Here is a 21,733-nt window from a genome sequence, read left to right on the forward strand (position 1 = left end):
ACAATGCCCAGATCTTCCATCAAGCGCTCTGTGCCACAGGCAAACCACTCTTATTACAGCTCAAGCTGCTTTTAAAAGTCTGGGTATTAAAAGCACCCATGTCTGGCACAAGGGTACATGGAAGGCCTTTTGAGAAATGAGCATCTAAGACTCATACTCACTAGGCAGACGGTTCCAGTGAACAAAACACAGCTTACGTCTGAGGAAAGGATTGGACTTAAATATTCCTATTAGTGCACAGAGCTAACCATGTTTTTTTGGATTCTAGCCATGGTACCTAAAGGCTACCACAGTCAGCCCAGCCATTAGGAAGGGTGAGGCTGCTGTTTCAGGTGGCAGAAGCCCCCACCCACCCCAGAGGCAGGTCTATGGGGCCCCCACTGCTGATTCTGGGCATTCCTGTCCCACCTCAAGTGGCAAAATGGGAAAGCCACCCCTGGGCTACATATCTTACATTCCCCCTAAATGAAGGTCATCTCTACAAAGGACAGACATGTGTGCACCAGAAATCAGAAGTATGTTATGCATTGATGAGAGGTTTCTTATGAATACATTTACCATATGCCAAGCACACACAGCACCTGTCCTAACCACAGATTCAAAGAGGACCAAAACAAGCCCAATAGGTTCCTTTACAGCAGGCGTAGGAACATCTGCAATCCTCCAGATGTTATTGGATGTCAGCATGGTCAGTGGCCAGGAAGGGTGGGGGTTAGTGCCCAGCCATGACTGGAGTGCCACAGGTCACACATCCCTGCATTACACTGTACACACACTGAGACTATCGCTGTAAATGATTATCCCCATCCTTGAGCCAACAAGGCTCCAGCTGTTCAAAATCAGGGCCAGTTCAAGGCTTCTAGGGGAGACCTTGGGCACAGGGTACCAATGGGAGCCTTTCCCCTTCCCTCCTCAACCCACACTCTTTCCCCACCTTTTCCTCTCTGCTGCTTTATCCTCTCAAATATTTCCTTCCTTCCCCTGTACCTTCCTCTCCTTCCTCTTGCCCACTCTCCCTAGGGCCCTGGCTCTGTTCTCAATCTGCACTGACCATTAACAAGTTTTTCCTTGTGTTCATCCAAAATCTGCTCTCCAGCAACTTAAGGTCACTGGGTACAGCTTGGCTGGAGCTCAGACGCTTTTGTCCCTTTCTCCAGGGCAGGCCACACTGTGCCCCCTTGCTCGTCTCTTTCCCACTGCCTCCAAACCTTCTTCACAAGCTTTGCCTCTGAAATCTAAAGGTTCGGTTGAAAGTGCTAGAGTTTGTGACATACACCTATGAAATGACCTCTAACAACTGCTGCAAAAACTTGCAACACTCAACAACCGTAAACACTGATCATTTCTTGCTTAAGGTGGAATGATATGCTCCCAGGCTGCGGGCCTCTGTCCCCACCACCTCTCTTTCCCCTTTCTTTTCCATTCTGTTATCCTATGCAATGTATGTTGTTGTTATTTATATCTGAGGTTTCTCCCCATTTCATATCTGTTGATTGGGGAGGTGGCAAAAGGCAACTTCTACTCTTTTGGAATAAAAGGATACAAAAGCTCCCACTACAAACGTTGGATTAAACACATGATTCTGGAAGGTGAACAGCGTAAGGCCCATGTAGGAGAAGATGAAGTTTTCAGCCAAGAAATTGAGGAGCTCAAACAACTAAAGCAAAACACACACACACAAGGGAGAGAGAAGGAATATCAATCATAGCTATGACACATGTCAAGATAGTATAGAAAACAACAAGTATGTCCATAAGTGAAATGTCTGGGCAGCGAATTTCTTTGGGCACACATTGCAAAAAGAGGATGAGTTTATTACTGGCACAATAGTTTGTGATTACTGTAAGCCAGTGGTCAGCAAACTTTTTCAGCGGGGGGGGGGGGGCGGTCCACTGTCCCTCAGACCTTGTGGGGGGGAGAAATGAACAAATTCCTATGTCCCACAAATAACCCAGAGGTGCATTTTAAATAAAAGGACACATTCTACTCATGTAAAAACACGCTGATTTCCGGACCATCCAGGGGTTGGATCTAGAAGGCGATTGGGCTGGATCTGGCCCCCAGGCCTTTGTTTGCCTACCCATACTGTAAACCATCCCATGCCCAATACACAGTCAGCACAACCAAAAAACTAAAAAGAATTGCAGTGATGCATGTTATAACAGAACAGAAGTTTTCAAAACAGAAAAAATTCCTTCCAGTAGCACCATTTTCCATTTTTTCTGTTTTGACTATGACAGACCAACACGGCTACCTATCTGTAACTAGAAGTTTTCAAGTATAATTTAAAAAAGAAAAACCTGAAAAGGGAAACATAAGCCCATCCCCAAACTACTGGATGTCTGGTGTTTTGATGGGTTATGAAAATGGCTGGTGCGGAGGAGAGAACATTTAAAACATATTAAGGAGAATGAAACTGGATGATGAAGGGGCAGCGGGAGCCACAGGTCACCACTGGGACAGAGGACTCACCTGTTTAGTTCTGTGCTGGGACTCAGTGGACAAGTTGTTATAAGTATAATGGGCCTGAGTGATGCCACAAAACAGCACAGCTACAACACCTGGAGGCAGAGAATTACATTACATTAAAACTGTCACAAAGTACATGGAACTGAGATGTGTTTCAATCAGTACTGCAAACATGGGCTGTTCTGTTGGACAGAGCTTCTTTCCCATAAAGAATGGCACAGAAACAGATGACTGGGCAGGTCTGGGTTCGCAGAACCACAGGAACTCAAGAAGCTGTCTTACTTCGAGTCTGATTGCTGGTTTAAGGGGGTGGGGGAGGATATACCTGTTTCACTGCAGGCTTCTGTGCCACACCAAATATGTTAGAAAAAGGAGATATATAATAGTAATCGGAGACTTCAGCTCCCTCAACATCTGATAGAACTCAAACTCTGCCGGGAATATAAGGTCCAACAAATTCCTCAGTTGTCTCACTGACAACAAGGGGATCATCTATCTGACTATTTAAGAAGAATATTGACAAGCTGGAAGGTGTGCAGAGGAGGACAACCAAGATGATCCAGGGTCTGGAAACTGAGCCTTATGAGGAATGATTGAAGGAGTTGGGTATGTTTAGCCTGGAGGAGACTCAGAAGAGATATGAGAGCCATCTTCAAATATATTGAGGGCTGTCCCATGGAAGAGGGAGCAAGCTTGTTTTCTCCTGTTCCAGAAGGTAGGACTCAAACCAATGGCTTCAAGTTACAAAAAAGGAGATTCTGACTAAACATCAGGAAGACACTTCTGACAGTATGATCTGTTCAACAGTGGAACAGTCTCCCTTGGGAGGTGGTGGCCTCTCCTTCCTTGGATGTTTTAAAGCAGAGGGATGGCCATCTGTCAGGGATGATCTAGCTGAGATTTCTGCATTGCAGGGGGTTGGACTAGATGATCCTTGGGGTCCCTTCCAACTCTACACAGTTCCGATTCTAAGACTCTGTAACTGTTATCCATCCCATCAAGCAATCCAACACACCCAGACAAGCAGACAGGCCATAGCTTACCTGTAAAGCCACAAGCTTCAGCCAATAGAAAGGTGCTCCAAGACATCAGGAAAAACAAGCCGGTTTCAAGCAGCTGGAACTCACGGAGTTTGGTGAATTTGGTGACGTGACAGAGGGGTTAAGGAAAAGACACAGGTGGGCTCCTCTGCGGATGAAAATATTCAGCAGGGGAAAATAGAGCAAGAAGCAAGTAATCTCCCAATTTGATTATTCAGGCCCCAAAGGTCAGTCATACATGCATGTTGATTATTTGCACTGTTACCCTGCTGATTCATTCTTTGCTAGCAGGAAGTATCCGTATCTTTTAGAAATAACAAAAAAATAAAATCCTTCCCCACCCAAACTGATAGTGTAATTTCTGAGTTTGGACGCAACACACCAAAAATCAAGTGGTTACACCTAAGTCCCATTTCAATAAACCAGCTTCATTCAAAATGGCTCCTGGAGTCCAAATATTGACAAAGACCACCACCACCTCCTCCTCAAGAACCCTTGTGCTGAGTTTGGTGATGATATCTTAAGAGGAAGCCAAACATATGTCAAGAAATGTGCCAAGTGATGTTCTGGTCTGCCATCTTGATTCATAATGGTGTCCAGGATCCTAATGGTGACAAAGTCTGCCATCCCCTTGTCAGGAACCCTTGTACGAGGTTTGGCGCTGAGTTTTATCTCAAGAGCCAGCCAAGCCTATGCCAAAAAAATGGGAAGTGTCACACCAAAACCAAGTTTGTTTGCCATCTTGATCCAAAATGGTGCCTGGCACCTGAACTTCAACATAGACCCCCCCATCCCCACCTCAGAATGCCTTGTGTCAATCTCTAGATTTGTAACTGTATTAAGCTTTTGTCTCTTTTTCAACTGCCAAGCTAGCAGTTTCCCACACTTATTCGCCGATTCGAAGGATCTTTGTTTCATTTGTTTAATTTTCCATTCCACCTCCTGATTTATCAATTTTGAATATTGCGCCTGGAAAAATTTCACTTCTCTTAACACATCCTTCGACTTAGGCCTAGATCTTAGTTTTTTCTCTCCTTCTCTTATTTTCTCCAATATCTTCTCCTTCTTTTCATTCCAGAGCCTTTTCTTAATCGTGTTTTGTTGTATTAGAAACCCTCTGATAACTGCCTTACTTGCGTCCCAGATTGTTCTTTTTTCCACGGTGGTATTCAAATTTATCTCAAAATAGTCCCTTAAAGTTTTTTGGGCCTTCTTCACTATCTCCTGATCTCTTAATAAAGTGTCATTCATTTTCCATCTAAAGGAACCGGTTGTATTAAGTCTCAATTCCACTTTCAAAGCATTATGGTCGGAGCAGGTTTTTGGGCAGATTTCCACTTTTCTAGTCTTAGGTGCCAGTCCTCTAGTTGTCCATATTTGGTCGATTCGTGTCCATGTCAGATGAGCTTCAGAAAAGAAAGTCCCTTCTTTCCCTAGAGGGTTCTTAACCCTCCAAATGTCAACTAAGTCCATATTGTCTGTCATTTCAAAGAAAGTTTTAGGTAGTCTGCCATCTTTCGATATGTTGACACTTTGTGACTTATCCATATTTACAGACACAACCCCATTCATATCACCCAGCATAATGATGTTACTATAGTCCAAGTAATCCAGCATAGTCTGGAGAATGGTTCAGAAACCCGAGGAAATTAGAAAGTGCTTCCAGAGGTACTTCAAAGAACTCTACTCACAAGGGCCGCAAAAAGCTTCCGAGGTGGATCAATTTCTTAAAATTAATGGATTACAAAAAATACCCCTGGAAATGAGAACAAACCTGAATTGCAACATTACACAGCAAGAAATTGAAAGTGCCATTCAAAATCTTCAACTTGGCAAGTCTCCAGGCCCTGACGGCCTAACCTCCAAATATTATAAAGTTTTAAAGGACTATTTGATACAACCTTTGATGGAGGTTTGCAACCAGATAATGGAGGGAAGGAAGGCACCGGAAACGTGGAAAGAAGCTTTCATCACATTGATACCTAAATTAGAAACTGAAAAGACTCAACTTAAGAATTACCGCCCCATTTCACTCCTAAATGTGGATTATAATTTTTTTGCAGATATTTTGGCAAGTAGACTCAAAAAAGTACTAAATGAAGTGATTCATAAGGACCAGGCTGGCTTTCTCCCTGGTAGGCACTTGTTTGATAACACAAGAAACATTATTGACATTTTGGAACTTCTACAAACAAACCTTAATACCAGAGCGGTTTTAATTTTTATTGATGCAGAGAAGGCCTTTGATAATATTTCTTGGATGTTTATGAAGAAAAATTTGGAAGGGATGGGAGTGGGGCGGGGGTTCGAAAACGGTATAGAAGCAATCTACACAGAACAAAAAGCCAAATTGATAGTAAACAATGTGGTGACAGAAGAGTTTAAAATTGAAAAAGGGACACGTCAGGGGTGCCCTCTATCCCCCCTATTGTTCATCTCAGTTCTGGAGGTGTTGCTAAACATGATTAGAAAGGACCGGTTGGTTCAGGGAATTGAGGTCGGAGTGAAACAATACAAATTGAAAGCATTTGCAGATGACTTGGTATTAACACTTCAGGAACCAGTCTCCAGTACTAAAAGAGTGCTAGAATTAATTTCTGATTTTGGTCGGGTGGCGGGGTTTAAGTTAAATAAACAAAAAACCAAGGTTTTAGCAAAAAATTTGACAGTTACAGAAACTGATGAGTTCTCTAAAGAAACGGAGTTGAATGTGGTTAAAAAAGTAAAATACCTAGGGGTGTACCTGACCTCCAAAAATTTGAATTTGTTTAAAGATAACTATGAGAAATGTTGGTCAGAAATCAAAAGAGATTTGGAAACATGGTCAAGATTGAAACTTTCCTTGTTAGGCCGAATAGCTGCTGTAAAGATTGCCGAAAATGCCGAAAATGTTATTGCCGAAAATGTTATTTTTGTTTCAGGCCCTACAGATCGTGGACAAGGTGGAATGTTTTGGAAAGTGGCAGAAGGATATTTCTAAGTTTGTTTGGCAGGGCAAAAAGCCCCGAATAAAGTTTAAAATATTAACTGATGCGAAAGAAAGAGGGGGATTTGCCCTGCCAGACTTGAGGTTATATTATGAATCTGCAGCCTTCTGCTGGTTGAAAGATTGGATTTTATTGGAGAACACTGACGTCCTAGATCTGGAAGGGTTTGACAATGTGTTTGGGTGGCATGCATATTTGTGGTATGACAAGGTTAAAGTGCACAAATTGTTTAAAAACCATATTGTCAGAAGAGCAATTTGGAGGGTCTGGATAAAATATAAAGACTTATTGGAGAGTATGACTCCGAGGTGGCTCTCACCGGTGGAGGCCAAGGCACGTAAGAGACTTAACATGGAGGCCCATTGGCCTAAATATTGGGAAATAATTGAAAAAATTGGAGACAATTGGAGGTTGCTAAGCTTGGAGAAATTGAAAACTAAGGTACGAGACTGGCTGCACTATGCGCAAATTCAAGAGGTATTTAAAATAGATAAAAAAGTTGGATTCCAGGTGGAAAAATCGAAACTAGAGACTGAATTGTTAGAGCCAAAAAGTAAACTACTTTCGAGAATGTATAACTTGCTGCTTAAGTGGAATACACAGGACGAGACAGTCAAATCCGCTATGATAAAATGGGCTCAGGATGTGGGGCATAACATTATGTTTGTAGACTGGGAAAGGTTATGGAACACCGGTTTGAAATTTACGGCATGCACTGCCTTGAAGGAAAATATTATGAAAATGGTATACCGGTGGTACATGACCCCAGTCAAGCTAGCTAAGATATATCATCTGTCTGACAACAAATGTTGGAAATGTGGAGAGGCGGAAGGGACATTCTTTCATCTCTGGTGGACCTGCCCGAAAGTGAAGGCCTTCTGGGAAATGATCCATAATGAACTAAAAAAGGTACTGAGATTTACCTTACCTAAGAAACCAGAGGCCTTCCTTCTGGGCATGGTGGACCAGAGAGTGCTTAGGAAGGACAGAACCTTTTTCATGTATGCTACCACAGCAGCAAGGATCCTGATCGCAAAACATTGGAAGACACAAGATTTACCCACGCTGGAGGAATGGCAATCACAGTTGATGGACTATATGGAATTGGCTGAAATGACTGGCAGAATCCGAGACGTGGGAGAAGAAACAATTGAGGAGGACTGGGAAAAGTTTAAGGACTATTTGAAAAAACACTATAAGCTGTATGAATGTTAAAAAATGCACCTTTCAGGAAAATCTAGCTTCAGCAAATGTAAGTTAATGAAATGAAAATTAAGACACAAGAATTTAGAGGTAAAATAATGAAACAACTTTATTGTGTTTAATACAAAGCATATAAGAATTGGGTTACAGTAAAATTGAAATTAGGGAACATGATAAAATGGAAGATACAACAAGTTTTGAAATAAGTTAACAAATTGCTGATGCTTTATAAGACAGGGAACGTAGGGTTTGGAGGATGTGGGGAAGTCCTTTAGATTGGATGGAAAAAGAATATGGAAATTTGTTATTCTTCTATTCTATTTTCTTATAACTATTCTTTATTCTTTTTTCTGTATTTCTTAAAAGCAATAAAAATATTTAAAAAAAAAAAAGAATGCCTTGTGTCAAGTTTGGTGACAATATCACAGAAGATGGCTGGATCTATGACAAAACACGGGCAAAGTCACTTTTCAGTCTGCCATCTTGATTCAAAATGGCACCAAAATTCAAGTTACACAAAAAAGGATACAAACGTGTGTTTGCTTATGTACTACCTCCCCCACCAAAATCTATAATACCGTGGTACCTTGGGTTAAGTACTTAATTCGTTCTGGAGGTACACTCTTAACCTGAAACTGTTCTTAACCTGAGGTACCACTTTAGCTAATGGGGCCTCCTACTGCCGCTGCTGTGCAATTTCTGTTCTCAACCTGAAGCAAAGTTCTTAACCCGAGGTACTATTTCTGGGTTAGCGGAGTCTGTAACCTGAAGCGTATGTAACCTGAGGTACCACTGTAATGGAAACAGAGCTCTTAGTATATAATCTTATCTTCCATTCCAGGATTAGAGGAAGCAAGCCCATTCCTTTCTAAGCAGAATGCCATTTTGTGCTGCCTCTTTCACCTGCAGGACCCAGGCTAGTTTATTTAAGGCATTATTATTATTGTCATGGGCTCAGGAGCAGAAGCACAGGAAATGGAGAGTGAAGGGGAAAAATCTGAGGGCAGCGTAGGAGAAGACGACAGTGGCCCGAGAGATTCCATGAGCCTCTCCAGCGAATCGGAAGATTCACAGAAGGGGGCGCCGATGGCCAGGGCAAGGGGGGTCCCAGGGGGGACGCGCCAGGAGCAAGGGGCCAGCGGTGACTCCCAGAGCAGCGGCTGGAGATCAGGACCAGCTTCCCCACCAGAGCGTAGTGGGGGGGGGAAGAATCCCAGGTATCAGGGCCAGCGTCTCCTCCAGGAGGGAGAGAAGATGAGTTAGGGCTGACCACGCCTCCATCGGGGAGCGAGGGAACGGTCAAAAGGAAGGTTGCCGACTGGGCGCGTGCGCCAAGTTCAAGTGTACAGGCGAGCGGCACAGCAGGATAGGGAACCAGGTCCTAAAGCCCGCCGGAAGGTGGGGAGTGAATCCGGGGACTCAGCGTCAGAAGAGTCCAGAAAGGGTGAGACCCCAGCGGGCAGGAGGGCCCAGAGGAGGAAGGAGCTAAAGAAGAGGTGGAGCAAGGCTAGAGTCTTAAACTGGTGTGGAAGGGGAGGAGATTCAGACGGAGCTTCGGCGGTCTAGGGTTTAAGACGTAGAGCTGCGTGCTACGGCTTTGAAATGGAAACTGAACTTCAATAAAGACTTTTGTATATAACGACGATCTGGCGTTGGTCCTCTGTGAGCTGGGACCTTGGGGCAGCTCTGACAATTATTATTATTATTATTATTATTATTATTATTATTATTTCTATACCGCCCTATACCCAAAGGTCTCAGGGTGGGTCACATAAAATACCCCCGAGTTTCACATACCATTCTCCGCATTTAGTTATCTGTGGAGTTGTTGTTTTTGCATCTTTCAGCCAAGCTGTTAACAAGCATTTAGAACTACACCTGCCTCTCCCAAAGTTACACACCCTTGTATTATGCTGAAGAAAAATGGTTCAAATTTGCAGAGACATTGTAATGGTTCTAGGGGTTGCTCGTGCGTAAGCCGGTGCTTATCTCCCTGGCTGGGTGCAAACACCTGGCTGCGTTGCCAAAGTGAACCTCTTCTGTCTGGACAGCCACTCGCCCGTGGCTGTCCCAATCGCTGGCAGAATCCGTCAGTGGGCTTTTCTTGAACTTCTTCCAGCAAAGAAGCTCTTTGACGCCTAGTCTCCTCCTACTCTCCCTGCGCGGAAGAGTTCTGCGCAAGGAGGGCGTGGGCAACGGAGGACCCTTACTCTCCCCGCTAGTCCCAGGCAAGGAGTCATGCGATCGCCTTGCCGCTTCCCCCATCTGCCCCCCTTCTCCACTGGTGCTACGCTGATTCTCTTCCCCAGAAGCTTGGCTGCCTCTCCCCATCCCGGGACGCTCTCTGGAATCCCTCTGGAGCTTGCTCTCTCGCTCCGGCACTGATGGCAGTTCCCTGACATCCACCTCCTCCTCAGGACCCCACCCCCACCCCTGTCGCGATCTTCCGATACATCCTCCTCTCTCTCCTCGACCGACGATGCGGGGAATCCCCTAAAAGAACTGTCATCATCTTCTGAGGATTCAAAACCAGCCTCCCATCCGCTCGGATCTCTTCCAGCTGGTTGAACCTCCCAGTCTGATTCTTCTCCCTCAAACACCTCCCCTCCCTCCTCTTCGGAGGCAGGAAAACCCACAAAGTCCCCTTCGTCGTCTGTGGGTCCAAATTCTTCCTCCCAGAATCTAGCTAATGGTTTGGGCTTACCCGGGAACAAACCATGAAACTCTTCCACCAGATACCCATCAGTGATTGCTTCAGCAGGGACCCAAGTGTTTTCAGACCTAGGTTCCCCCTCCCAGGCTACCAAGTACTCTACCTGGCGACCTCGCCACCTCAAATCGAGTATTTCCGTAGCTTCGTTACAGTGTTCCCTCTCCTCTACCCACGGATGAGTGGTAACCCCTCCCTCCCGTCCCGGGAATTCCCGCCCCTCCCCGTAATGTGAAAGTAGGGACCTATGGAACACCGGATGTATCTTCATTCTGTCAGGCAACTTGAGTTTAAATGCCACTGGGTTAACCTGCTGTTTTACCTCAAAAGGCCCCAGTTGCATAGGCTGCAACTTCTTGCACCCTCCCTTTAGGGGCAACCCTTGGGATGACAACCACACCCGGTCTCCCACCCGTATGGCCTCCCCCTCCAGACGGTGCCTGTCCGCCTGCCTCTTGTAAACTTCCTTGGCCCGCTCCAAGTTCAGCCTGAGTTGCTGGTGTAAGGCCTCCATTTCCTCCACAAATTGCTCAGCCGCAGGTACAATCAATCCTTCCTCCCCCCTCCCCGGGAAGGCCCTGGGGTGACACCCGTAATTGGCCATGAAAGGGCTCATTCCCGTGGACACATGTTTAGCGTTATTGTACGCAAATTCAGCCAAAGCTAATTTCTTTACCCAGTCGTTCTGTCTCTCACTGACATAGCAACGTAGGTAATGCTGGAGTATACCGTTCGCTCTTTCGGCCTGTCCGTTGGTTTCTGGGTGCCTCGCCGTCGAGAAGCTCCCCTCGACCTGTAGCAAGCTCATGAGTCTCCACCAGAACCGGGAGGTAAATTGTTTCCCGTGATCTGAGATTACCCTTAATGGGGCCCCATGCAGTCTAAAAATGTGGTCCACAAACAGCCTGGCTGTCTCCTCTGCCGACACTGCATGCGAGCAAGCTACGAAATGGCACATTTTAGTCAGTAGATTGACCACTACCATGACTGCTGTCTTTCCCCTTGACTTGGGCAGATCTGTCATAAAATCAATGGACACCACCTCCCAGGGCCTTTCCGGTGTAGGTAAGGGTTCCAGTAGCCCCGCGGGGGCAGTCCTTTCCCCCTTTGCCCTCTGGCATCGGTCGCACCCTCGTACATATTCTTGTACGCCTTCCTTCACCTTTGGCCACCAGAACTGCCTGGTGACAAGTAGCATGGTCTTGTGCTGTCCAAAGTGCCCAGCTGTTGGGTTGTCATGGAGCTGTCTAAGTACCTTCTCCCTCAAAGTCTCTCCTGGTACATACAGCACCCCCTTGTAGTACAGTAGGCCTTCCTTTTCCTCAAACCCTCCATTGTCTTCCTTTCCGTCCCTGAGCTCCCTGATTTTTGTCTGAGCAAACTCATTGTCTCTGGTGAGCCCTGCTAGTTCTCGTTTCCCTACCAACGCTCCCCCCCCCACACCCACCGGTCCTCGGGGAACACGTGCCTGGTCTCTGGTGGTCCCTCTCCTTCCATGTACTCCGGTTTCCTGGAGAGTGCATCTGCCCTCACGTTTCCCCCTCCCGGCATGTATCATATCTCAAAGAAAAACTTGGCGAACTCCTGTGACCATCTGATCTGTCTCTGGTTGAGCACTCGTGCGGTCCGCCAGTATTCCAAGTTCTTGTGGTCAGTTCGGACCTGGATCTTGTGCCGCGCCCCTATCAACAGATGTCTCCATTGCCGAAATCCCGCATAGATCGCAAGCAGTTCTCGGTCATACACCGTGTAGTTTTGCTCCGACTTGCTCAGCTTCCTAGAGAAAAAGGCACACGGTCTCGTTCTCCTTGGACCCGGGTTGCAAAAGTACCGCTCCAATCGCGCGGTCGGACGCGTCCGTCTCCAGTCTCATGGGCTTCTCCGGATCCACGTGCAGAGGCTGCTCTTCCGAGGGGAACGCCTTCTTCAGTTTTTCAAAGGATTGCTGCGCATCCTCTGTCCATGCGAACTTCTTTTTGCTACTAAGACAATCCGTTATAGGCGCTGTCAAGTGAGCGAAGTTCTTTATGAACTTCCTGTAGTTGCTGAAGCCTAGGAACCTCTGCACATCCTTTCTGTTTTTCGGGGCCTTCCATTCCAGCTTCACCTTGCCTGGATCCATGGCCAGTCCTTTGTCTGACAACCTGTACCCCAGGAACTCGACCTCCTTGGCATGGAATTGGCATTTTTCCAGCTTGACCCACAACTGATGCTTCTTCAATCTCTGTAGCACCTCCCTGACGTCTCTGACATGTTGCGTTTCATTGTCCGAATAGATTAAGACGTCATCCAAAAAGGCAGGGGCCCCAACACATGGTGCATGAAGGCTTGAAAGCAGGCGGACCCCAATTGTAATCCAAATGGCATGACTAAGTACTCAAAAGCCCCCAGGGGGGTGAACATGGTCATTTTCCATTCGTCCCCCTCCCTTATCCTAATCAGATTGTATGCTCACCTGAGGTCCAGCTTGGTAAAAATCTTCCCCTGCCTCACACGTGTCAAAATATCGTCAATCCTGAGCATTGGGAAAGTCACAGGTTCTGATACCAGGTTTACGGCCCTGTAATCCACGACTAATCTGGGCTGATTAGTCTCTTTTTTTGTCCACAAAGAACACTGGACTGCCCCGCACCGCCTTTGATTCCCTTATGAAACCTCTCTTCAGGTTCTTGTCAATAAACTGCCGCACCTCCTGCATCTCCCGGTCGGACATGGCATACAGCTTACCCACCGGTAACTGAGCCCCTGGAAGCAGGTTGATTTGGCAGTCAAATGGCCTGTGGGGGGGCAGTCTGTCTGCCTCCCTCTCGCTGAAGACCTCCTTCAAATCAGCATATTGTGGTGGCACCTGCCCTTTTTCCTCCAGGGCCACCCCAGCCACAGTCATTCTTGGTTCCTTCCCTCCCAGACAGACAGTGTTCTAAGCAGTAAGCTGACCCAAAGGTGAGCGACCACTGGGTCATGTATTGCCAGCCAGCTCATTCCCAGTATTATTGGGGGTCCTGCCAGCGTGGCCACGTGAAAGGCAATGGTTTCCGTGTGCCTGGAAACACTCATCCACATTGGCGGTGTCTGGTGTGTCACTCCCCCTCGCAGTAGTTCCCTGCCATCGATGGTGGTCACCTGCAAGGGGAAATCTAGTGGCAACAGGTGGAGCTGGTGCTCCAGAGCGAAGTCTCTGCTGAAGAAATTACACGAGCTGCCAGAATCCAGCAGCCCCTCCACTAATAATAATAAATATGTGTGACATTTCAGTGTATCTTTTATCTTTGTTGGAAGCCGCCCAGAGTGGCTGGGGAAACCCAACCAGATGGGCGGGGTACAAATAATAAATTATTATTATTATTATTATTATTATTATTAGACTGGGTGCCCATTTGGGAGTTCTAGCACCACTTCTATGGCTATAGCTGCCTTGGGAGGGTCAGGCTGGGGCACTTCTATTGGTTGCTTGCATGGCTGCTGCCCCTGCTGGTTAGCAGCCAGGCTTTCTCATTTCCCTGCACCGGCTCTTCCTCCCCCTTCTCGTCGTGGCCTGCAGCCCACATCATGCCTTGCCAGGCCTTTCGTTGAGGACAGACCTTTGCAAAATGTCCTGGCCGCTGACAGAAGAAACACTTCTTGGTAGTTTTCCACTCCTTCCCCTCCCTTTTCCGGCCTTCACTAGCGTTTGAAACTTCGCGCACGCACGCTCCATCAATTTCCATCGGCTCCGGCGCCTGGGAATCTCGGCATCTCAGGAATGCGGCATCTCGGTATCTCAGGAATGCGGTTGCCATGGAAACGTCCTGCCCTTATCTCCTGCTTCTCCTGAGCCCGCGCTTCCTGGCATACACCGATCGCAAGCACAGTCATTGTGAGTTCATCCATCGACCGTGGGCGGGGCGCTCTGGACAACTCGCCTTTCACTTCGGGGTCCAAACCTGCCTCAAACAGTATTTGTACTGGTTCAGAGTCCAGATCCCACCCGAGCTTGTGCACTAACATCACAAAACGCGACCAGTAGTTTCTGACGGACAGGCTCCCCTGCTTGCACCCCATCAGCTCCCTCCGCGTCATGCTTTGCTCAACCTCGCTGGAGAACATCGCGTCCATTGCCTGGTAGAATTTCTTAAGATCTTTCAATGCATCATTTCCCATTGCCATTAAGGGCCTGATCCATTCGCGTGCCCCATCCTGCAGATGTCCAACAACGTAAGCCACCCTCTCCCCATCATCAGTAAAGTCATTTTTCTGCAATTCCAAAGCGTATTGAATTTCCGTTCGGAAAGCATTGTAGTCTTGGGGCTTTCCTCCAAACTTGTTTACCAGCCCCGGGACCTTCCTCCCTATTGGGGTGGCTCTGACCTGTGCATCCTGAGCCTGCCTCTCCTCCAGCCACGCTGACAGGGTAGCGACATGTGCCTCCAGGTCTCGGTTCCTCTCGACCAGACCTCGCACCATGGCTTCTTGCTCTGTCTCTCCAGCCGGCCATGTTTGGCTCATCGTGCTGCCTCCCTGGGGCTGCGTACAAGCAATGTCAGGGACTGACGGATTGCTGTAATGGTTCTAGGGGTTGCTCGTGCGTAAGCCGGTGCTTATATCCCCGGCTGGGTGCCAACACTTGGCTGGGTTGCCAAAGTGAACCTTTTCTGTCCAGACAGCCACTAACCCGTGGCTGTCTCAATCGCTGGCAGAATCCGTCAGTGGGCGTTTCTTAAACGTCTTCCAGCAAAGAAGCTCTTTGACACCTAGTCTCCTCCTACTCTCTCTGCGCGAAAGCCTTCTGCGCGAGGGTGTGGGCAACGGAGGACACCTACTTTCCCCGCTGGTCCCAGGCAAGGGGTTATGGGACCGCCTCGTCGCTTCCCCCATCTGCCCCCCTTCTCCACTGGTGCTACGCTGATTCTCTTCCCCAGAAGATGGGCTGCTTCTCCCGATCCCTGGACGCTCTCTGGAATCCCTCTGGCTTTTGCTCTCTCCCTCCGGCACTTATGGCAGTTCCCTGACAGACATGAAGCAGTTAGAAAGCCAAGTAAGACTCACTGAACTTAAAGGATATCAAAGCAGTCACGACTCCAGTAGCTGCTCCCATGGCAAATGATCCGCTGAAGATCCCCAAGAAAATCCCAATGGACTTGAACATTGCCGTTAAATCAAAAGTGTGGCTGTTGTCCCCTGCTGGTTGGTAGGCTACAATCGAGCTGGATGCAAACATACACAAAGGTTTCTTATTAGCATACCTTGCTGGATATCAGATGCATTGCAGGGCAGCTGTGTGCAACAGGAAAGTCCCGTTCAACATCAGGGCAACTGAAGCAGTCCACAGCAGAGAACAGCATCTTAAATATTATGAGCAAGGAAAGTCATTAACCTAAGCACAGGTGCATGAGAATGCTTGGCTGCCTTTCCAATCAAAGGGGTGCAGGTGAGAATGGGGAATTTGGGTTTCTAGTTTTGACAGGAATATAGAACCCCGAGGTCATAAGAACACAAGAAGCACCTGCTGGATCAGGCCCATCTAGTTTCACAGTGGCCAGCCATATGCCTGTAGGAAGCGCGCAGGCTGGGTTCGAGCAGAAGAGCCCTCTCCCTCCTGTGGTTTCTGGCAACTGCCATTCAGAAGCACTGCTGCCTCCAACTGTGTCCAGAAGCAGCACACCTCTGAATGCCATTTACTGGGGAGCCACAGCATGTTAACCACACACTCTGACTGTGGGCATCCTGGCGCTATCTGGTCAACCACAATAGGGATCAGGTTGCTGGACTAGATGGACTTTGGTCTGATCCAGCAAGGCTCACCTTATAATGGACACAAACAATGGGTTGTTCTTTTGAAAACAAGCAATGCCTTGGTTTGGAGGTAGCTTCCCTTTTTACACTGCTTACAGTTCCTCCCAATTACAGCTTCCTTGCCAGCACTCTGTGTTCCTAGAGGCACCTACTGCTGGCATGGAGGCTTCCCAGATGACATCCGTAGTGCCTCATGTGAAATGTCGCTTACTTAAACCTTGAGAAAGACGACAGAGAACTTACGAAGACAGGACAATGGCAACGGCATCATTGAGGACACTTTCGCCAAACAGAAGGGCATATAGTTCAACATCCACCTGAAGCTCGTGGAAAATGGCAAGTACGGTCACTGTCCAAGAAAACAATAAAGGAAAGTTGAAAAATGAAATTCAGACCAACGGGCTCTTGCAAGAATTCTGTATTGTTACCAGACCCTGAGACAATCATTCTAAATTTATTTCATAAGGGTTTCTTCTGGGCCTTTTTCATTTCCTGTGTTTATCATAAACATTCATCTAAGTAAACTACTCATAGCTCTTTGTATGAATTATCTCAGACATATTGACAGCAACCCTTCAATGTAGAGATGCCAGTATTGTTTTGCCCATGTTGTAGATGTGGTGGAGGCTTATTTCATCACATTTATATCCCAATAGCTCAGGAGTACATTGTTCTAGTTTTTCTCCCATTTTACCCTCACAACAAGGTGGTGATATAGATCAAACAGAGGGGTAATGCTCCCAGGTCAATCACTGAATTTTATGGCTGTGTTGGAATTTGAACCCAGATCTCTCCAGTTCTAGCCTTGACGCCGCCACACCATACTGCCTCCTGGCATTCCAGTAATTTGAACTGGGGGCTAGAAGCATGCAAGTTCCTAACTCATATACTAGGTTGGCTGTTCTCTATATGGTCTTTCTTTCTCATGAAAAAAGTCAGATCTTCCCTCAAAGATGACTGACTCCTCACATTATAAATCCACTGCTAAGATATTTGTTATGTTAGGATTACTTCAGAAGTACAGTTACTGTATGTATGTATGTATTTTCTAAAGTTCTCCCCATTACTTGTACAGCCAGTTGTCTGAAACACTTCTTCCTAAGCACATGCTCAAGTACATTTTCTTTAGTGATGAAGTACGTATAGGACTATATTTCTCCCAAAATTTTTAAAGTTTAAAATTCGGGGTTGTCTTATACACAGACTGTTGCAATTAATTATTTCTTGATTTTGGGCTCAAAAAACAGGGGTCGTCTTATACATGGGAGCGTCTTATACATGGAAAAATACAGACTTGGGCATCTCAACTTAGTTTATACCACCTAGCAAAGCCAATATGTGCACCCAAATATGTTTAAGGGATTCAATTTCACTAAAGAGAGCTCACACAGACTGAGGCAAGTCTCACATATTTTTTGCTCTATAGGATGCACTTTTCCCCCTCCAAAAATGAGGGGAAATGTGTGTGCATCCAATGGAGCGAATGCAGGCTCCTTGGTTTCAATGATAGCAATGCTAAGCGTCCGAAGCTCCGGCAGGGAGAGGCTGCACGGGGCTATGGCTACTTTAGACCCGTGCAGCCTCTCCCGGCTGGAGAGGTTGTGCGCGGCTAAAGAGGAAGCCAAGACAGCCAGCAGGATGGATCCCGCTCAATGTCTTGGCTTCTTTGTTCTTTGGGGCTGGGAATAAGATTTTTTTTCTTGATTTCCCCCTCTAAAAACTAGATGCGCCTTATGGTCCGGTGCGCCCTATGGAGCGAAAAATACAGTAAAACTTTTCATACAATCTGAGAGAGCTCAAGCGCTCTTTGTTACCAATAAAAGCCCTCCAAATCCCATTTGTTATCAATCAATATAAAAAAGCAGGGGGCAGGGAAGAAAACCGAATCCTGTGACTGCCTGGCTTAGGTGTAGCACCTGCCCTAAGCCCAGCTCAAGTCTCTAAGTACACAGACATTCCATTCAATGTCATGGAGGTGGAAATGAAAGTCTTGTGTTTACGTAATAAACAGAAAATTCTGGTTTCCTTGGTTCCCCCTTTTTAACGTTGGTAACAGGAAAAGCATGGGAGACCACAGAAATTCCCTTCCTCATGACAGTGCAGATCATCAGGAAAGGTTCTGCAAATAGGAGCTCTGTTATTGTAACATCATTATACAAATCTACATTGCGGAACACTGTGTGCGGTTCTGGTGAAGGAGAAGGCAGAGCTGGAAAAGTTTCTGAAAAGGGCAACTGAAATGATCAGTTCCCTATGAGGAAAATGGACCTTTCTCACTTAGACATGATAAAGAATTATGCAATTCTGTGTAGGAAAAGTGGGTGATTTTTTCTTCCCCCTCTCCTATAGGGCTAGAATCCAAGGTCATCCAATGAAGTGGAATGGTGGGCTATTCAAGGCAAGACAGAAAAGCAAATACTCCTTTCAAAAGGTTTGACAATAGAATTTGTTGCCACATTATGTGCTGGTGGCCAGGAACTTTAAAAGGAGATTAGACAAATTTATGGATGTCAGGTATACTAAGCACTGCCTCTAGGAGCAGAACACAACTGGAACTGCCAGTTGCCATGAAAACACACGCAGGAGGAGACTACGGCCATGATGCCCTGGTGGGCTTGCTAGAGGAAACATCTGGCCAGCCATTGCGAGAAAGAGGGGGCTGACTTTGTGTCTGACCAGCTGCGCTTTTCTTGTGTTCTTATGTCTGCCTATTCTCAACTTTAATAAACTATCTCCACTCTTAGGTAATAAGAAAGGATTTGGATACACTATATCTAGATTTCAAAGAGAAATTGTAGGTGATAATAATAAACTCTTAAAGAAAATGTACAATTTATTGTTAGAATGGGGACTAAAGATAAAGAGGTCAAATCTGTAGTGATTAAATGGGCACAAGATATAGGACACAATATACAAATGGAAGATTGGGAAAAATTATGGAAAGCCAATTTAAAATTTACTGACTGTACTGTATATTGTTAAAAGAGAATTATATGAAAATGATGTATCGATGGTATATCACACCTGTGAAAATGGCAAAAATGTATAGAACAGGCTCCAATAAGTGCTGGAAACGTAAAGGAAAGGAAGGTATGTTTTTTCATATGTGGTGGAATTGTAAAATAATTTTAAATTACTGGGAAATGATTTATAATGAAATAAAAAAAATGTTTAAGTTAACTTTTGTTGGGAGGCCAGAAGCTTTTTTATTACGCATTTCAGGCAAAGACCTGCCAAACAATAAGAAGAATTTATGTCTGCTACAATAGCGACTAGGATTTTGCTAGCTGAAAGATGGGAAAATGATGAAATACCTGCGAAAGAACAATGGCAAGAAAAACAGATGGTGTATGCTGAAATGGTGAAGTTAACTGAAAGATTAAAAGATAAGGACAATACAGACTTTTAAAAAGACTGGGAACCTTTTATCTACAGAAACAATGTAAGGAAATGAATTCACTTGCAGTGTTTGATTGTTGTTTAGTCATTTAGTCGTGTCCGACTCTTCGTGACCCCATGGATCAGAGCACGCCAAACACTTACAATTAGCAAAACAAAAAGCAAAAATATAAAAATGAGGTTAAAACGTTAAGAACAAAATAAATAATAAGTAGGAGAAATGAATGTGTAAGAAACCAGGAAGGGAAGTTGGGGGAAGTTGGGGGGAAGGGGTAATTGAGAATTTATTTTGTGTTTATATTGTTAGTTGTGATTATGTTAAAAAAGATGCAAAATTCAATAAAAATCATTTTAAAAAAACCAAAAACTATCTCCGCTCTTGAAGCAGACAGAAAAACCCAAGAACAAAAAGTGAGCTGGGATCCAAGGAATATCTTCCGTAGAACATCTGGCCCAAGTCTGCAACACACCTGGGTCAGTAGCAGAGGCAATGGCACCGAACAAGAGGCAGTCAGTAAAGTAGAAATCTCCTCCAAGCTGTCCCATCACCTTCATCAGAGAAACACAGCCATACATGATGGACCTGGTGATTCAACAGGAACATCAACAGGTAACATTTTCTCATTTCTCATTTAATTTGCATACTGCCTTCCAACATTGCTATAGACAAGGCAGTATAAAGGCCACACAACCTACATCAATCCAGTCCAATACAATACAAATAAGTCGTAACCAAAAGATATGACTAGTAAAATAAACTTAAATAAGGTAAGGTAATATTCAATATTTTGCATCTGATATTACATGATAAAATCAACTCTCAAAATCAGCAAACTGTAATTGTACAGAAAATTATTCCCAACAATTGCAATTCTTTGCTAGACTATGATTAATGAAAACAACGGTAAAATCACAATACAAAAAATACCACAGCCCATGTAAAAATAGATAACTGAGTAGCAAAGTCACATAGCTTGTAACATTACAAAATGCACTAACACAGCATTTTGTTAAATGCTGGTCCAGGGCAGGACAAATGAATATTAATGTGATAATCTCCTCAAGTACAATAACAACACTGATTTTAAACTGAACATTTAGCACCTTCAGATTCCTAAGCTTAATAACAAAACAAAAAAAAAAACATAGAGAAATAAGAATGCTTTCTACATCTGGTGTATACTAAACAGCTGCTCAAAGGGGACCATACACACCCTTCAGAATTCCTACACCCATCATGATCCATTCTCCTTCCATTTTCAAGAAGTCTAGAGGAACAAAGCAAACACTCACCCTATCACAAAGCAGGAAATGGCCGTTCCGAGGAAAGCGTATGCCAAGATGGATCCCAGGTTTCGAAAGAAATGCCGCTAAGATGCAAGCAAGAGAGTCTTCCATTAAATTAAACTGCTTCAGAGCCGATGGTCAAATACTTGTTCAAGTGGATTCTTGATTACTTGTTCCAAAATGCGCAATTTCTCCATTAGCTCAGGCCATGCACCCCCAAGCAGAGAAATAAAATAAAGAGGGTGGCACATGCTTGGGAGATGCAGTGGGTCCCCAGCTCTTACAGAGTCCGGCTGTAATCTTTATTTTTACAACCTACTTGGTTATAGTTTAGAGGCACTACCGTTGCTTCTGGCTTTCCCCCAATACAGTGCTTAGGGCAAAGAATAAATGAGTACTGGCGAGGAGAGAAGACTGGGGGTGGACTCCATAGGCTTATAGGCTTGCACACTGCTTGGTCAGAAGTAGGTGATTTTACAATTCATCCTGTCTAGAAAAGTCATAATCCCCGTGGCTCCTTCAAGTAAATTATACTCCTACGACAGTCACTACCACACTGAGAATCAGGGTAGAAGGGGACATGTGTGAAGCCTTGGATTACAAGGGATAGCCTTTGATAATGTTCAGATGGAAATCATTTTCCTCGACACGCAGGCACTGGCCTTGTGTGGGTTGTTTATGTTGCTGTTGGAAGTGAAACAGGCACCCACTAGGGGAATTTCCCCTCCTGCTCTCAGAATACTGGAAGTTGAGGCCACCCAATCAAACTGGCATGAAGTCCAGAAACAGAGGGAGAAATAAATAAAACACTTATTCACACCATGCATAACTAATTTATGCAACTCATTACCAAAGATGTGTTGGAG

The 21,733-nt window shown here is 45.4% G+C and overlaps 1 protein-coding gene across 1 annotated transcript in view; it reads right to left on the reverse strand.

Moving 5' to 3' along the window:
- Window positions 1-21,733, reverse strand: part of SLC9A6 (solute carrier family 9 member A6) — a gene marked incomplete at its 5' end in the record, with an annotated part of 58,881 nt that overhangs the window by 25,746 nt on the left and 11,402 nt on the right. The window contains 7 exon segments of the mRNA XM_083722783.1: window positions 1,544-1,657; window positions 2,473-2,561; window positions 3,513-3,618; window positions 15,451-15,592; window positions 16,425-16,530; window positions 20,051-20,163; window positions 20,874-20,950. Of these exon segments, the coding sequence (XP_083578909.1) occupies window positions 1,544-1,657; window positions 2,473-2,561; window positions 3,513-3,618; window positions 15,451-15,592; window positions 16,425-16,530; window positions 20,051-20,163; window positions 20,874-20,950 (747 nt within the window).

This window comes from Podarcis gaigeae (genome assembly GCF_964106915.1).
Source record: "Podarcis gaigeae genome assembly, chromosome: Z".
Lineage (NCBI taxonomy): Eukaryota > Metazoa > Chordata > Lepidosauria > Squamata > Lacertidae > Podarcis > Podarcis gaigeae.